Here is an 18,995-nt window from a genome sequence, read left to right on the forward strand (position 1 = left end):
TCCAACGAATGCCAAGCCTTCTCGAGCGGATGGGTAGGATTCGGGCAAAAGGAAGGCAAAACAATGTCCTGGTTGCAATGAAAAACTGAATCGACCTTGGGACGGAAGGAAGAATCAGTCTTCAGCACAACAGAGTCCTTATGGAAGACGCAGAGGTGTCAAGCAGAAGACAATGCGCCCAACTCCGAAACGCGTCTGGCAGATGTGACTGCGATCAGAAACAAGACCTTGAAGGACAGCATACGTAGGGGCACAGACCTGATGGGTTCAAATGGAGGGCGTTGCAAAGCCTGCAGAACCTTCGGCAAACTCCATGAAGGGAACCGATGGACAACAGGCGGAGAGCGTAGGGCGACTCCCCTCAAAAAGCGTTTGATGAACGGATGTGAGGAAATATGATCTCCAGGAAAGGACACTGAGAGAATGGACGACAGAGTGGACGCATGTCGACGTAGAGTGTTGGGTCGAAGTCCCATCATAAAGCCGCTATGAAGAAATTGCAGCACCTGATGCACAGTGGCTTGGGATGGATCATGGTGGTGGGACTGACACCACTTGGAGAAAGCCACCCAGGTATGTTGATAAATACGAGTGGTAGATGGTCTTCTCGAGGCCAAAATAATATCAATCACTGCGTCAGACAGTCCAGCTGACCTCAAATGTCCCCGTTCAAACGCCACGCTGTTAGATTGAGCCAAGTAGGGTCCTGATGCAGTACTGGACCCTGGGATAGGAGGTCTGGCCTGACTGGAAGTGTCCAAGGATCCATCATTGACATTGCCAGAAGATCTGAAAACCACGGTCGGCGTGGCCAAAATGGTGCTATCAGAACCAGCTGTGCCCTCTCGGTTCGCGCCTTCCTCAAGGTTTTGGCTAACAATGGTATGGGAGGAAAGGTGTACAATAGACCGTCTGGCCACGGTGTTGTCAGAGCATCCACTGCTTCTGCTGTTGAGTCCAGGTATCGGGCAAAGTACCTGGGAAGCTGGCAACTGCGACTGGAAGCAAACAGGTCGACTGAGAGGGCGCCGAAGCGACATTGGAGACGATGGAAAATGGCTGGATGAAGTTTCCATTCTCCCAGAAATACCTGTTGTCTGCTGAGCCAGTCTGCTGTCACATTCCAAATCCCTCTGAGATGTTCTGCTTTCAGGGATTGTAGATGTTGTTCTGCCCAGACAAAAATGAGGGAGGCTAAGTCCTGCAGGGGACAAGACCTGGAGCCCCCTTGTCTGTTCAAATGTGATTTTACACACGTGTTGTCTGTTCGAATGAGCACATGGTCCAAAGGGAACAGAGACTGAAAATGACGTAGAGCTAAGTGGACAGCCGTTAGCTCCAGCCAGTTGTTGCTTTGAGTTTGCTCTGCGGTGGACCAAACCCCCTGAACGTACTGGGATTTGCAGTGGGCTCCCCAACCGATGAGGCTGGCATCTGTGGTTACAACGGTTCTGCGGGGTTCTCTGAACGACGTGCCCTTGGAGAGGTGTTGAACCTTGGTCCACCAGCGGAAGGAGAGGCGCAGTGCGGGGCTCAAACGAACTTTGCGATGGTTGGTGCTGGCAATGTCCTGTTGAAAAGGCAACAGAGTCCATTGAAGGTGTCGAGTGTGTGGTCGAGCCCATGGCACAATGTGGATGGTAGAAATGAATATCCCAAGCGTTCTGGCAAGAAGCATGACGTCTGCGGATGTTTGTTGCATCAGGGACCTTGCGATGTTTGTGATGGCAGTGATGCGATCTGGAGCCAAGAAGACCATTGCCTGCAGGGTGTCCAACATTGCCCCTAGATGTAGTAGGCGTTGGGTTGGTTGGAGATGGCTTTTGTCGAAGTTGACAAGCCAGCCGTAGGCCTGCAAAACATTGAGGGTGATCATTAAGTGATGATGAGCCAGCTCCTCAGACTTGGCCCGTATTAACAGATCATCCAGATATGGGTAGATATGAACCCCTTGGGTCCAGAGGTAAGCCACTAGGATGAGTAGCACCTTGGTAAACACTCTTGGAGCAGAGGAGAGGCCGAATGGCATCGCTCTATATTGAAAGTGCTGGTGGCCAAAAGCAAACCGAAGAAACTTCCTGTGAGCTATACAAATGGGCACATGGAGATACGCTTCCTTAAGGTCCATAGAAGCCAGGAAGTCTCCTTCATCCAGACTCTCCGTAATGGAACGGAGTGATTCCATTTTGAACCTGCGATATGTTACAAAACGGTTGACAAACTTGAGGTCCAATACCGCCCTCCATGATAAATCTCATTTTGGGACAGCAAATAGGAGGGAGTACACCCCTTCCGACCTCTCAGTTGTGGGAACTGGCTCTATCGCCGCTATGTCCAAGAGGTGGTGGATAACTGTCTGCATGATGTTGTGCCTGGCTGGTGCCCTTGGGCAAGGGGACGGATGGAATCTGTCTGATGGGGTTGCCCAGAACTCTATGGCATAGCCATAACTGAAAAGGTCCCTGATCCAGGAGACCGTAGTAAGGCGCAGCCATCGATCTCCAAAATTAAGTAATCTGCCACCTATGGGGAGGGCGTTAAGACTACTTGCGTAGGCGAGGGCCTCCCCTATATGAGGACGATGAGTTGCCCCTGCGCCCTTGGTACTGACCTCTGCCCTGGAAGCGTCGGTTCCAGGAGCCCCTGAATGCGTTGGGATCATAGGATCTGAAGTCGCGGCCTCATCCTCCTGGCCGCGTTCCTCGAAAGGGCTGGTTAGAACGGAAGGAAGGAAATCGTCTGAAGGGCCTGTGGTCGCTGTTCTTGACTGTGGCCAGAACCGGTTTGTGGGCGTCTTTTGGATCAACCAGCACTGCCTTTAGAGCTTCCTCGCCGAAGAGTAGAGATCCGGAGTAAGGAGCCCTGGACAGATTCAATCTGGCCGCTGAATCAGCTTGCCAGTGGCGAAGCCAGAGGGTGCGACGAGCGACTATTTGAGCCATCATGGCTCGTGCCCCTAATTGAGTGGCATCCAAAGTGGCTTCGGCCACAAAAGCTGCTGTCTTACGCAATTTCAATAGTGCTCTTCTGAGGGCGACAGGATCAGGGTTAGCGTCCTCTAGAAGGTCATCCAGCCACATCATAGATGCTCTGGAGAAGATGGAGGCTGAAGCGGAGGCACGCATGGCTAGGGCAGTGGCCTCGTGATTCTTGCGGAGGGCAAAGTCTATTCGTCGCTCAGTAGTGTCTTTTAGGTGGGATTCCCCTTCCCTGGGCAAAAGAGATCGTGAAACGAGGTGAGCGATTGGTTCATCTATGCCAGGGACATCTAACTTGGTGGCAAAGTCTGGGGCTAGGGCGTAAAGTCTGTCAGTCAGGTTCTTGAAGCGTCGAGCTTTGAGTGGATGGGCCCATTCTTCAGAGGCTAATTTGGCAATTGGGTCCGGCTCCAGGATGTAGTGTTCAGTAGGTGCAGGGGATTTGAGGACCTTGGCCCCTTTGATAGCTGGGGCGGACGAAGTTGAAGGCGCTGTCTGGAGACCAAGAGTATTAACTACCCTGCGTGCCAGGGGCTGATAGTCTGAGGCATTAAACAAGCGATATGATGTATCCTCCTCATGATCTGAATAGTCGCTCCAGTCATCTCCTTCAACGTGGTCATTGAAGGTTGACTCCTCCGCATACGAGGCTTCGTCAATACATCTGTCTCTGGCTACATCAAAGGGGTTAGGTGAACAGGAAGGGTGAGTTTCATGACACGCACAATGTTCCATGTTGAGTTGAGGTATGGCAGGAACTTGTGGTAGTGACTGCATTTGGGTAAAAAATGCCAGTATGGCTTGAAGTTGGGAGAGGAAATCAGGAGACAGCTGCAGCCCAGATGTGGCAGATGTATGTGCCTGAGGAGCTATTGGAACAGATGTTTGGGGCGGTAAATCGGAGGAAGGTTCGTTACTCAAATACTGAGCAGGAAAGCCAACAAATTCTTCCTCGTCAGAGGAAGCAGCAGGGGAATGGAGAATATCGCTTATGTGTGCCTGAGGTGCTGTGGTGGTGGTTGGCACAGAGACGTAACGTGGGCGCTTTGGTTTGCTATGGCTGGAAAGATGTTTTGTCTTAGCCAGGGCTTTGGCGTGTCTGGTCTTAGTCGTGTTAGAATGTTGTGGCTTGGCTGTTTGTGGCATGCCTGGCTGATCTGGCACCATATGGGTTGATTGCGGCATGCCTGGCTGTTCTGCCATCTTATATTAACTTGGGTACAGTACACTGCCACGGAGGGGGCAGGATGTAAAGACCCGAACTGGCTCAGCATACGACCACGGAGGGGGTAGAATACACTGGCAGATGGCGGAGTGCACTGCCACAGAGGGGGCAGGATGCACTAAGGTATTAGCGTTAATATGTTATAGGCTGTATTTAGACTTAGCACACTCAGATTAGTGCTGTAGGCTGGGTTTCAGGCGTGGTACACGGCCCCAGAGGGGGCAGGATATACCAATATAAATCAGATTTAGTACAAGTCAGCCACTAAGATTAAAGCTCCAGCCTTGATAATACCATTCAGCCACTAGGATTAAAGCTCCAGCCTTGATAATACAATCCAGCCACTAGGATTAAAGCTTCAGCCTTGATAATACAATCCAGCCACTAGGATTGGAGCTCCAGCCTTGATAATATAATCCAGCCACTAGGATTACAGCCACAGTAAATTTGTGTGCAAGTGAGCCCTGTGTAAGTCTGTTTGCAGCACGTATACAACACACATACGGATAGATAGCCTGCAAGGAAGGTATCCAATGGTTAATAAAGTGTAACAAAAAAGGCAGGAATTTTGAATTCAAAAAATGGCGCCCGGAAAAAAGGGCGGGAAAAAACGATCAAAAAAGGCGGAGAGAGAAGGAGCAATGGCGGCCGTCTGGGGACGAAGTGGGGGGAAGGGCTGCCCAGCACAGACTAGCAGGGGGAGCCACGGGGCCGATAACCGCACTAGCGGCTCCAAAAAACCCCCAAAAAGAAAGTGCAGATAGAAGCCTGTGAGGGATAAGGCAGCAGGAGGCAAGCCGCTGCCGGCGCCGGGAGCAGGGCTAGCCGCGGCGAAACTAACGTGCCGAGAAAAGCCTGTGAGGGCTGAGGCAGCAGGAGGCAAGCCGCTGTCGCCGGAGGGAACAGGGCTCTCCGCGGCGAAATAAAGGAGCGGAGAGAAAGCCGGATCGCCAGGCTCCAGGGACGCAGAACCCTGGTAGATTAAAAAAGGCTGGAGGGAGCCGCAGCCGCAGGCTCCCGCCTCGGAGAAAACGGCAGCCGCGGTCTCTTCAAGGGCTCCACAGAGCGCGACTTGAGAAAGGCAGAACCGCTACGGGAGAGAAAAGGCTGCGATCTCCCGAAGCTCAAAACGGCCAAAAAACACAGAACACCGCAGCCACGGTCTCTGTGGGGGTCACCAGACAAGCAGGAGAGAGAACGAAAATAAAATGTTAAAGCCAAATCAGGGAGAACCGCAGCCGCGGTCTTTGAGGGAAAGAACCTCTAACAATCAACAGAGGTAAGTGAAAGTAGGGAAAGAAAGACTGGGAAGACACACAAGCGACGCTGGGTTCGTACCCAGTCAAAACAAATAAACAAATACAAAAACAACTTAGCTAAATGCTACGCTATAGGGTCTCAATGATAAGTTTTCCAATCTTGTTCGTACGAAGACAAGAATGAACTGGAGAGTGGGAGGGGCCTGACGCCCCTAGTCTTGACTTCAAAGACATTCTTGCCTTCACACGATAGGTGGAGCTAACACCCGCTGTGATGGCCGGACTCATAGGGAAAAAGAGGTTTTTCTCTCTCATAATACTAGAACTTGGTGTCATCCAATGAAGCTTGAATGTTGGAAGATTCAGGATAGACAAAAGAAAGTACTTCTTCATACAGTGTTATTCAACACTAGTCCTACTCATAGTAGACCTACAGAACTTGATAACCATGACTAACTTACATTCATTAATGGGTCGACTCTAAGTAGGACTTAGCTGAATACAACCTACAGTGCATAGTTACACTAATTTCCTCCCCCAAGGGTACCAATGGTCTCCAACTTAGATGGCTTTAAAGGAGCTGAGACAAAAAATATTTATTTATAAAACCTATACGGCTTAATAGTTAAAAAAAACTCTAAACAGTTTACATAAAAACAATAAAAATGCAACATGACATTTCCTAAAAACTGGATTAAAAGGTTAAAAAAACCCTATGTATCACATATAAAACTGACAAGTGTACTCCAAAATACATAAATAAATACATTAAGAGTCTGGATCCAGGAAAGTTTGAGTATGCAAGCCTGAACAAGTACATATTCTTTTAATAGGTGTTTAAAGGTCATTACTATAGCTAAGGGAGGACTAGAGAGTGGCTGCTATCACTGAAAAGAGTCACTTATGTAGTATTACCAAACTGGTTGTAGAATGGCCAGCAGGGTCTTCTTCAGGGGAAGCAGTCTGCTAGGGCTCCTGGCCCCAAGTTGTTTAGGGGTTTAAATGTCAGCAACAAAACCTTGAAGTTGGCTAAGAAGCTAATAGGCAACCAGTGCAGCTCTTTCAACACTAATGTAATATGTGTAAAGCTGGGTGTCCCACTAAACACTCCAGCAGCTGCATTTTGGACTATCTGCAGTTTCCAAACCAGGTGCAAGGGTAGCCCCTCATATAGCACATTAGAATCATCTAAATGTGAGGTTCCCGGTGTATGGACTACTGTGGCAAGGCTCTTCCTGTTCAGGAACAATAACAGAGAATAAGGCTGTCAATGACTAATAGCCATGATGGCTGTGTGCTACTGCCAGTATAGGAGATGGTAAACTTCAATACTAGTTGCAGGGAATCTCAAGTGGGAAGAGTGCAGCTCATAGTTAAATGATTGGCTACTGCAAGAACAGGACTCTGGACTAGATGTGCCTTGTGTATGAACCTGCAGGGGTTTTCCTTTGCTCTTAGAAACAGCACCAATGCTAAAACTGGCATAGTTACTTTTCTTCCCATTTAAAGCAACAGAAAGAGGGGGGGGAAGCAAAACAGAGAATAATGGGGGGCGAAGCACATCCTTCTGCGCTGCCCAGCATGAGCTTAGGAAATGGCAGTTTCTCCACCACGGACTGTCCCCCACCTCTTAGGATTACTCTGTAAGCCTTCTTTAATTGAATAATAGCCCTAAAAGAAAACTCATATAAAGGTTTTTTACCTCATTGAGGTTATTCCCCTGTAACTTCAGAACTTGAAGAAGGCCACAGTTTTCAATGCCATCAACATGAGTAAGATGATTAAAAGAACAATCTATATACACAAGAGTAGGAGTATCAGAAAGTCCTTTGGTGCTAATCAATTGATTATGATCCACAACCAGTCGTTGAAGATTTTTCAATGAACCCAATCCACCTAAAAAGAAAAGTATAATATTTCAAAGCACTGAAATTTTAAAAAATGCATTGGTTTTTACTTATGTATTCAGAAGTACAAGCACATATTTTATACATTAAGAATGAATAGGTTCCTACTTCAGTTTGTATAAAATATTTGCATAAAATGTTTATATAATTTATAGTTACTAAGCATAATAAAGCATTAATGTATCTAATCTATAAAATATAATTATAATCCAATTCCTAATACTTTTGAAACCAGTAACAAATAGTAGCCTCCTAGCAGCAAATTCCATATTTTATTTTATTTTTTAAAAAATTATGTACCACTATACATAAAAAGTCCATGTCTGAAGGGAATTGTATATATCTGTTTACTGAATATTTATATCCTATCTTTCAACTAATTCTCAACGAAGCTTACATGATCAAAAAATACAGAACAATTAAAACACAAAAATAAAAGCACTTATTAACAATAAAATATATAAGAGCAACAAAATTACATCGCAGATTTTTTTTAGAAAGTCAACACTGAAACTAAATAAAAGGACTGATAAAATAAAATGGTGCTGGAGCGACATTAGGAAATGTGCCAGGCAAGTCTTTTGGAGGAGAATTGTACGTTAGGATGCTACCACTGAAAATGCACTTCCCCAGTAACTACCTGCTGCATCTCACCTGATGGGGCACCTTGGAGAAGGACCTTAGATGAAGGTATTGTAGTCTGATTAGATCCATATGACAGTCAGTCCTATCAGCTGTGTGCATGTCAGTTGTGTGCCCTTTTCATCATAGAAATGTGATATAAAAACATAAGAGACAGCTGGATCAGGCCAAATGCCCAAAGTATGCTGCTTGCACAGTAACCAGCCAGTGTCCACAGGAAATTCCCAAGTAGGAGCAAAGTGCAACTCTCCCCACTTGCGAGTCATAGCAACGGGTATTCAGAGGCATACTGCTTCCAACAGCAGAGGAAGAACACAGCCATTGTGGCCTTATCCATCCTTCATGAATTGGTCCTTCATGAATATGTCTAAGCCTCTTTTAAAGCCATTCAAGTTACATATTGTGGGAGTGAATTCCCAAGTTTAACTATGCAAAAAGCACAGAACAGTAAATAAATGTCCTATAATCTCATACAGCACTGGCATCTGCAGGTTTCAGTAACTGTCACTGCATATCTGCTCCCGCACTAAGCAGCTACAAATGCTTCACTGATCCACTGTGCTGGTAAAAGAAAAAAATAGTTCCCCCCCTTTATGTTGCTACTAACCACTTTATACTAGATTACTGTGCATTGACTTCAGCTACTGACTCCAAATGTGGTGTTGGAGGAGAGCTTTGCGTATACCATGGACTGCGAAAAAGACAAATAATTGGGTGTTAGAACAAATTAAACCAGAACTGTCACTAGAAGCTAAAATGATGAAACTGAGATTATCATACTTTGGACACATCATGAGAAGACATGATTCACTAGAAAAGACAATAATGCTGGGGAAAACAGAAGGGAGTAGAAAAAGAGGAAGGCCAAACAAGAGCTGGATTGATTCCATAAAGGAAGCCACAGACCTGAACTTACAGGATCTGAACAAGGTGGTTCATGACAGATGCTCTTGGAGGTCGCTGATTCATAGGGTCGCCATAAGTCGTAATCGACTTGAAGGCACATAACAACAACAACAACAAACTGACTCCAATACAGAATCATTACAGCAGATGTAACCTTTTGCTCAACTGTGCAACTTGCAATACAGTATTAACAAAATGTAATATTTTTATCTGCATTTATAAACAATTTCTGCCCTGTAATTTTATCTCTGTGTGTGTGTGTGAGAGAGAGAGACTTACTATATTCTCATGCTTCCTGCTTAAGACAATTCTCAACATAACACTAAATGCACCATTGTAGCCCTCTTCTGTTATTGTAATGTTAATGTGGATTATATTTAAAAAGAGCAGGTTAAATTTTGCATGAAATACTGCTTTAAGCATAAACCATTTTAAACCTCAGATGTGAAACAACTCTACAAGTTTCCCTGCAACGTGAAAGCATGAATGTTCTATCACCTACAGAAATCAAATCAAAAAGAGATACCGTCTGACACTCCTTCAATTGCTAATGTTTTTTTTTGTTATGAAGAAAATGAATTAATCATGCTGCCAATAAAAACAACCATCTTACAGCAGGGATAGGCAACCTGTGACTCTCCAGATTTGTCCGACTCCAACTCCAATCACCTTCAGCCAGGATGACCAATGGTCAGCGATGATGGGAGTTTATAATCCCAGCAACATCTGCAAGGCCACAGGTTGTTCCCATCCCCTCTTATGATATTTATTACTATTATTCAGTTATGAATCGCTTCCCAAAGCAATTCACAATCAGATATTAATTAGGACATGACATTATTATGTTCGAAAATGGTAGTTTAAATCCTGAACATTTACAATACAAGATATAAAAGAAGCAATAAAAATACAATTCAGAGTCCTACAGCATCTAGCACAGTGCATTATGATTGCTACAATATGCAGAAAAAGCATTAAGTGGTCCACCAAGACCATCAGCAATTTTCAAGTGGTCCGTGGGGGGGGGGGGGAAGTTTGGGAACCATTGTTGTAAAAATAGTGATATATGCATATTGTTAAGGACTAAGCAGAGTGCAGGCAGGGAGAGATTTTCTGATGGTTCTTTTTGCGCCACAAACTGTAGGCTATGAATGGTGGTACTTATGAAACTGAATGATTACCAAATACAAAGTATACAAGGGTGTTTTTTGTTGTTGTTTGCAAATTGGGAGGATGTATGTAATATTTTCAAAGTTCTCAGTTTTGTGTTTTGGAAGAAAAACACAATTCATGTGAGATCACGTGTGCTTGCTTTTTTTCTGCACAAGGCTGATCAAGAGAGAGAACAAGGAAGACTAAAGTCAATACGCTAACTTTTGCATTATTTGCATACCGTCTATTTTACGGATTGCAAAATCCACAGTGCATGCTTCTAATTATAAATGTGGCCACATATACTCTAATATACAAAGCATCTCCTGATCCATACATTTTGGTAATCTATTCTTCAAACTGATTTGTTGTTGTTATAATTAGAGTCATGATTCAAAGAAGAGTTTTGTATGCGTAGTAGAGAACTGTGTGCACAGTGCAAACTTGCTTGATGCTTTTACTATAGCCGTGCCTACTGCCAAGACATAAGATGTCTTTAAAACTGAATTACAAATTGTCTCATCAGCACTAGGAACTGCTTTGCTAAAAACTTTACTGAAAACTTCTTTTGACTGAAGTCTATGTTTCAAGCTAAACAGGAACTGTGCTTAGAATCTCAGTTTATAATATTTATTTATTTATTTATTATTTTATTTATATCCCTCCCTTCCTCCCAGCAGGAGCCCAGGGCGGCAAACAAATGCACTAAAAACACTTTAAAACATCATAAAAACAGACTTTAAAATACATTTTTAAAAAGCTTTGAAGACATAAAAAAAGGTTTTAAATATATTTTTATATTTTTTAAAAGGTTTCAAAACATATTAAAAAGCAATTCCAACACAGATGCAGACTGGGATAAGGTCCCAACTTAAAAGGCTTGTTGAAAGAGGAAGGTCTTCAGTAGGCATCGAAAAGGTAACAGATGGCGCCTGTCTAATATTTATGGGGAGAAAATTGCAAAGGGTAGGTGCCACAGTACTAAAGGTCCACTTCCTATATTGTGCGGAATGGACCTCCTGATAAGAAGGTATCTGCAGGAGGCCCTCACCTGCAGAAAGCAGTGATCGACTGGGCATATAAGGAATAAGACGGTCTTTCAGGTATCCTGTTCCCAAGCTCTATAGGGCTTTGTACACCAAAACTAGAACCTTGAACTTGGCGCCATAGGAAATAGGCAGCCATTATAATATCCATAAATATTTCTGCTGATGTGAAAAAATTCTAATACTAATACAACAAACAGCAGCTAATATCCTACTATCCATAGCTAAATGCCACTGAACTGAGTCCCAATTCTACACTTGCTCACCTGGGAGTAAGGCCCATTGAATTCATGGAGGCTTGATTTTCAATAGATATGCATAAAATTGTATTATAAAAAAGTCCCAAGTTCTATTAAATTTAAAAAACAGATGCTGCAACCCAATACATGTCTACTCAGAAGTAAGCTCCATTGGGTTCAACACTCCCAGGTAAGTGTGTATTGGATTGCATCCTAAGAAACTTATAGGCTGCAATCTTAACTCCACTTACCTAGGATTAAGCCCCATCAAATTTAATAGGACTCACTTCTGAGGTAACCTGGTTACGACTGCAGCTTTAGCATAGGAGCTAAAATACTGATTCAAGTATGCTCTCTACCAGGAGAGAATTGACTACCATTCCTCAATTATTGAAAATACTTTCAAATATGCTTCCAAATTTAAACACAAAATTGCAAATTACTGGTTTGGATTTTATCTGTAGTGTAAATCTTGAAAGTTAACCAGCACCATCTAGTGGAGTCAAAGAATATTAAAAAAGCTTTTTAGAGCCGTCCCTTTGGATTATTTTTTTTTCCTTAGAAAAGTACAGTTATCATTCCCTCTATGATTCCAGCTGGCATAAAAAAGTAGATCTGAAAAATTGGCGATATTGTGGCTGACCTCTTGCTTGGCATATTACCTTTTTAAAAAAAAAATATTGTGAGTATTCCCCCCCCCTTATTGTAAATGGGTCATCGGGAGTGGCTGGTGTGGTGCTGTGCTGCCACCTTCACGGCAGTGGGTTCACTGCTACTTACTGGAATGGTTCTAGGTGAAGCAGTGTGGTAGCAAGGTCAGGGATGTGTTGTGACACACTGGTGAAAGCACCTGATTGGTTGTGCTATTTTACCAGCGTAGCCCTGACCTCACCACCACCCTGTCCTACTACTGTTCTGCTAAGTGTCAACAGCATTGCCCTTACCCATTCCTGTGTATCACTGATAAGCACATCAAGGTGTTTAAAAAGAATGGGCAAATGTTGTCAGACAAACTTTCATTAAGACCACAGAGCATGGGGTAGGTAAATTTGTTTCCTTCCTGGCCATGGTGCCAGTTGGGGCCAACAGCTAGTGTGGTAGTCAGAAGGTTAAACTCTCCCTTCCCATATACTGAGATCCTGGTGAAAATCATGGGGCTCTTCACCTGCTATTAAATAAAACACACACACTCTAACTGACAAGTTTTCTAATTACATGTTTTGTATCATGTGTAGTTTGGCCCTAACTATCTTTTTGGGGGAGCAGAAGGGGACTGAAGTAGGTGTGAAATTATTAACACTTCAAAAAAATAAATAAACAGAACATACTTTTCTTTTTCTACCCTTCTGATTAAAATCCATCATTGTTAATTAAGCCACAAAACCTTTGTTATTAATCTGTTATTAAATATATTAATAATCTATTAATATCTATTTTAATAGCTTGGTTCCTAATGGTATAAGACTATGTGATGTTTTGTTTTAAGGGTTCTGTGCAACTCAAAAGCTAACATAGCTCTATATTTACTAAGGAAAGCTGGTACAATACTACATTTCTGATTTCTGATCTGTCAGTGTACTAAATTTTCTTACTTAGAATTCAATACCATTAATATCAATGGATTTACTTCTGAGTGAACATGGTTAAGATGGAGCATTGGAAACCAAGGTTAAATTTTCTGATAATGAGCTGACAGCATTCATAGTATGCAATACAGAAACTTTTTTGAAAAATCACATTTTATCAATTGAGTTTTACATAAGTGCAGATCTCTCTACATTTAGTTTTACATGATGTGGAAAACAAAAGAGATGCTAAAGAGATAGAAAAATGATTAAAATATTATATATAGCACAATCCAATGCATGCTTAGTCAAAAGCAAGTCCCATTATGTTCAATACGCTTATTCCCAGGTAAGTGGTTGCAGTCAAAGCCTCATTTTAAAGAAACAGCCACAGAACCATTTGAGCTGAATATAATAAGGGGTGGGGTGGGGTTGTTACACTGCAGCTTCCAAATCTACCTGCGAAAATTCTACAGAATTTAGAGAGGGAAAATCTTTTAAAACACAAGACTATCTTTGTGTTATTCTTTAAGTTTTTTTAAACTATCAATATGCGATTGTGTAACATGAAATGTATGCTATGTACATGAAATGTAGTTTACAAACCAGACCTCCTCAAAGCAGTTGATGAGGATAGTAAAGCAGGCTCCAAGTGGTTTTCTTTAAATCTACTTTCTCATTCAAACTCATCTCACTTAAAGGTAAGAACAGTGCTTTCATTGTATGTACAGACAGGACAGGAGGCTTTTACTCCATTGACTCTGTAGTCTTCATATCCAAGACTCATCAATTCATATTATGACACTCTCACATTAATCTTTCTGATACTCTACCTCAGGAAATCCGTCTGAAACAAGTAATGCTTTACAGTTCTACTGGCATCGAAGACAGATTGAACACAGATTCCAGCATTTCTGCTATCTATCAGTCCACCTTGTTGGTTTACCTTGGATCACTGTTCTTTGAGATTTAATGAACGCCAACATTCACTATTCCTATACCAGAAGCTCATACCTAAGAAATCTGTCACTTTAATATAGAGAATTTAGCAATCTAAAACATAACCAACTGAATTGGCTGCATTGCCACTATAAATGCTCACATTTACAATCCTTATTTCTTCAGTTCTGATTTATATGCTAGAAGTAAAATGGCTTCTTAATTCAACTTTTCAACACTGCAATCTTTTTGGTGGTACAGAAACTTTGGTATGACATCATATAAAAAGGCTGGACAGAAGCCTTCGTTCAATTACTTTGTGATACTATTTTGCATAACAGGAGATTAACAGAGACTTTTAGAAATATGAAATAGATTGCAATGTGATCTCTAATTTATAATTCTCTTTTGTTTTTTATGTGCAGCCCTCTAACTTAATAGTGGGTTGTTGTAGTTTTGGCTTTTCTATCACAGCATAATGGCCAACAAAGATTGTGCTTTTATTTAGCATGTTGTATGTTTCTTTATTGATTCATCAGCTGAATCCATGAGTTTTGAAAACCAATTTCCAATTCATTTAGAGAAACATAAATGAGATGCATACATTATTTTACTAATTATACTCATGTATACTAAAGTCTGTTCATGAATTCTGTTTCTTTGTCTAGCATAATCAACAAAATGAACACTGGGTGGTGCTATGAAGACAGGAGCAAAATTTCAACTGCTCTGTGCGAGGAACTCGTGTCTATTTGAATTACATTTTAATGGATGTTGTGCAATGTGTCCTGGCATTTGTTTTGTAATGTGCATTGTAATGTATTTGGCATGGGAAGTTTTCTGCCTGGTCCGTTAGTTTAACTATCGCTTGGGGCCTTGATGGACAGCTGCAAAGAAGGGCTGGTCTTAGAATTTTCAATATGCAAAAGAAAAATAGAAGGTATATTTTAATTGGTATGTGCAGATTTAGAATTTTCAGTGAGACAGTGTGATTGGCTGGGGTTGGACTAGAGGGGCCAGAAGAAATGTATATATGGCGGGGTGCTCATCAGAGTGGCTTGTACAGGGTTGGAAGAACTGATTCCGAATGTTGTGAGCTTTGTGGGATGGTGGGAACGGCAGATCATGTTGTTTGGGATTGTGTGAGATATGTGGAAGTCAGAGAGCCTCTCCTCCAAAGATCTAGCAATTTGGGGATTAAAGACTTGTCTATGGAATCAGCTCTTCAAGATAAGAACCTTTGTGTTCATTGTTAGAGTTTGGCATTGTTTGGCAGTTTGTTAAGGCTACTAAGTTTTATGAAAGACCATGAGATGGGCTGCAATTTTCTGCTAGTAGATGGCAATAACAGGGTCTTTCCTTGGCCTTGATTTGCCATTATATCTCAGAAGCAGCAGGAGAGAGTTGGTTAGAGTTGGAGTTGTTAGCGCTTCGTGTTTGTAGTGTCATCCAGAAGAAGGCAGCAGAAGAAAAGGGTTGGGGAAGAAGGAGGAATACCTGAGAGGCAGAGAGAGTGGCTTAATGGCCAAAGGCTTGCCAGGTATAGCTTTGGCTTACACTGAAGAGACAAGGAGAGAGCCTGTCTGCAGTGCTGAAGGGAGAAGCAGCTTGGAATGTTGGTCTCTAGTGACTTCTAGGAGTACCAGAGGGAAGATTTCCACAGCAAGACAAACCTGCACTTTAATAGGTCAAGAAAGGGCTGGAAAAAGAGGCTTCAAGCAGAGTCCTCAGTGCTCTGTGCTGCTGAGGCTTAATTAGGGTGGAGAAAATAAAAGGGCAATTTGGCTAAAGAGTTTTAACAGGGTACTAACTACTTCCTTCAAGTTGTTTTTGTTTAACATTAATAGTTGAATTCTGTATAAGCTGTTGCTATTTAAAGAAACAGTAACAAATTAAGAAAGTATATACACATCTAAAGATAGTACTATTTTAAAGTAACCAGATAAGTTTGTGTATTTAATAATCTTGTGGTAAACATAAATACCTTTCTTAAATATAATATCTATATCTGACTGGCTTTGTACTACTCCTATACCCCACAGTAACTGGGTTATTAGTAAGTTAAGGTTCCAGAGCATGTGAATGAAATGGGATGGTGGAAGCAGCATGGGTTTAGGAAAGCCACTGGAGTGGGAGATGGGTTTTATTATTATAAATACCCCCCTTCCCTCCACATGCTTCAACTGAAATCTGTGGGACAACTAAACAGACTGCAATACGAGATGCCACTGAGGAGAAAGAGGGAGCCTAGAATAGCATCAACAGTATGCTGAGTGAAAAACAGGTCCTCTCTCAACTGTGTCCCATCCAGTTACAGAAAGCTTTCTTGTTTACCTTGAAACAAGTAAACTGGCAAGGCAAACCATGTGTACAGACACTGTTCCCCACCACAGACCCTGGGTTCACCAGGGCATGTGCCAAAGGGCACCTGTTTACTTTTCCCTGTAAATGAAAGCTATTGTACTGGAGTGCAACTGGGAACTGTAAGACTGCCTCTTGCAGTCCTACCTCTGACCTGACTCTTGATGCTGAGACAACCACCATAGCTTTAAAAAGAGCAGACTACTGAGGCTAAAAATAAAGATTTTATTTTTAATTACTGTAGACAGAAAATGTTTTACTAAGCACATTTATTTATCTACTAATGGTTGCAATTCTACTATTTATCATTTGAAATAGCTGGTCCCTTACCAATTCGAGTGATTTTATTGTAGGAAAGTTCAAGATTCCATAGATTAGTGCAGCCATATAAACCATGAAGTGATGAAATATTATTCTTGTTCAGAATCAGAATGCAGAGATTTTCTAGATTCTCACAATTCATCCCTTGAATGTTGTTCTCCTGTAAACAAAACAAGGTAGATAAATCTTTCATGTTTTATTTCAGTTTTTTTATAATACAATTCTATGCATTTATACTCTGATTCTGAATAATGGGGACAAACAAAAATTACTAAAGCCAGGCTGACCAGCATTGATACTCTTACAGAGATAGTGTAGAGACACACTAATGTTTCATGTAGAACAGCAAAACCGTTGTGCTAAACATTCTTCTCCCATTAAAACCCTGGTTCAAAGACACTTAGGATTGCAGCCAATGTTCTAAAGTTAAAAATATATATTTATATACAGTCATGTATACAAAATGGTCACTAAATGACTACCACAGAGCTAGAGAGCAGACCTACAGAAGGACTAAGCAGGAAGGGGCTGGTTGGGCCCCTGGTCGTGGCCCTGATCTGCTCTCTCATCCAGTAAGAATGTATGTTTATTTGGCTACATCAGTTTGATAGTGGGTGTTTCTGTTCTGTGTGACTTCTGCCTGCAGCTAAAAAGGGCTTTCTGGGATGATGCAGTGTCTGGATTGGCAGAGTCTGGCTGTCCTATTAAGAACAGACTCTGCCATGTTTGGTAGGGTCACCTGTAAAGGGGGAAACACCAAAGGGGATTTCCTCTTTGGGTTGTCACTTCAGGGAGTCATAGGGGTGAGGCACCCCCACTGTCAGTTAGGAATGGTAGGCCATGTACTATGGGCCAGCCAGGCCTGTAACTCTAGGATGAAAGCCTCGGTGGGTGGTAGAGTCCCCCTGAGTGAGAGGCAGGGAGATGAATATAGTAATGGGATTACTGTCTTCCACCAGGCAGTGTGGGAGGCACTTATTAGTGATCCCTAGTTTATCATTTGTGGCACTAATCTTTGTGCTGTACGTACTGTTACTGGATGATGTGTTAAGATGTGACTGGATGAGCATGTGACAAAGTTACAATCATACTGCCTCAATTTCAGTCATTGTGGATAGGGGAAGGTTTAGTTTGAATGGAGGGGCAGAAGTCTAGATGTTTGACTCTTATTCTCCATTTCAGCTAGTCATTTTTGGTGGCTTATCCACTGAGTCCTCTGGTCTGGTGGTGCTGTTATGGACTGACCTGGCATTAACTATCAAGACCATGCTCAACCACAATTTCATCTTGGATGAAGGGGCTGACATGGCATGTAAGTAATACATGGATGGATAAGCCTGGTGGCTGTCCCTGCCCGGGTACTCAGTACAGCACCAGGAGGAGCAGAGGGGGGGGCATTGTCCATTGAAGTACCATCTCCTTTACCAGGAAAACTTCTTGATCTTGGAATGGGCTTAGAGGGTTTGCTCTGTTGTTTGGCCAGAGAGACAGACTGGGGATTCTGCTGATGTATTGACCACCCTGCTGTCCAGCAGCCTCCTTGACAAAGTTGGTCACTTGCAAGGTGCTGGATGACCCCAGGACAATAGTCGTGGGTGATTTTAATATCTATGCAGAAGGTGCTATTGTTACAGCTCAGGGCTTCATGGCTTTCATGGGGCTGTCTCAAATGGTCACTGGTCCAGCACACCAGGAACAGCACATCCTTGGTGTGAGGAATGGACTGAATTGTGTATTTGGATACAGTACACTCCCTTAGCCTGGTTAGACTATTATACAGGAAAGTTTGGGTTGGTGGCAGCAATTCCCCCCTGCAAGGGTGGTGGGCCTGTTCAGAATGGCTGCCCTCTGAGATTGATGGACTTCTGAATCTTTCAGCAGAGAAAGATGACAATCCTATCAAAGTTCTGGTCTCCCTATGGAACAGCAAGATGAAATGGATGGCTGACACAATCACTCCCAAGTGTCCTCTCTAGCATAGCAGAGCCCAAGTAGCTCTCTATGAAACAGTGAGATGAGACAGGTAGTTGACACAATTGTTCCCAACATCCTCTATAGCACTGCAGAGTCAAATGGTTCCTGGGTATTCTGGAGAGCTATGGCCTATGAAGCAAGTCAGATGAAGACTAGAGCACAAGTGGTGCAAATTTCACTCTGAAGCAGACTGAACACTAGTTAGTGTACATAATTATGCCTACCATATGGCAGTGCAAGTGGCAATGACACATTTTGCAGCATCCACTGCATACTCTTGTAGCCAACCAGTGGAGGGATGGTCTAGAGGTTACTGACTCCCATTATGGAGGAAGGACCCTGAGCTTTTGAGGTCCCACTGTGACAGACTGGCCACACATTTTAAGAATAAAGTCACTCTACTTGGGAGTGACGTTCACTCTGCAGTTATTGCGGTTCTAATCAAAGCACCCAATACCACAGTCTATGATGTGCTCTTTTA

At 42.7% G+C, this 18,995-nt stretch overlaps 1 protein-coding gene across 4 annotated transcripts in view; it reads right to left on the reverse strand.

Moving 5' to 3' along the window:
• Positions 1 to 18,995, reverse strand: part of LRRIQ1 (leucine rich repeats and IQ motif containing 1) — a 157,636-nt gene that overhangs the window by 115,210 nt on the left and 23,431 nt on the right. For all 4 annotated transcript variants that reach the window (XM_061639640.1, XM_061639639.1, XM_061639641.1 and 1 more), the window contains exons 10-11: positions 16,550 to 16,700; positions 7,165 to 7,358 (exon numbers count right to left, since the gene is read on the reverse strand). In XM_061639640.1, the coding sequence (XP_061495624.1) occupies positions 7,165 to 7,358; positions 16,550 to 16,700 (345 nt within the window). The remainder of the gene's footprint in view (positions 1 to 7,164; positions 7,359 to 16,549; positions 16,701 to 18,995) is intronic.

This window comes from Rhineura floridana, chromosome 8 (genome assembly GCF_030035675.1).
Source record: "Rhineura floridana isolate rRhiFlo1 chromosome 8, rRhiFlo1.hap2, whole genome shotgun sequence".
Classification (NCBI taxonomy): domain Eukaryota; kingdom Metazoa; phylum Chordata; class Lepidosauria; order Squamata; family Rhineuridae; genus Rhineura; species Rhineura floridana.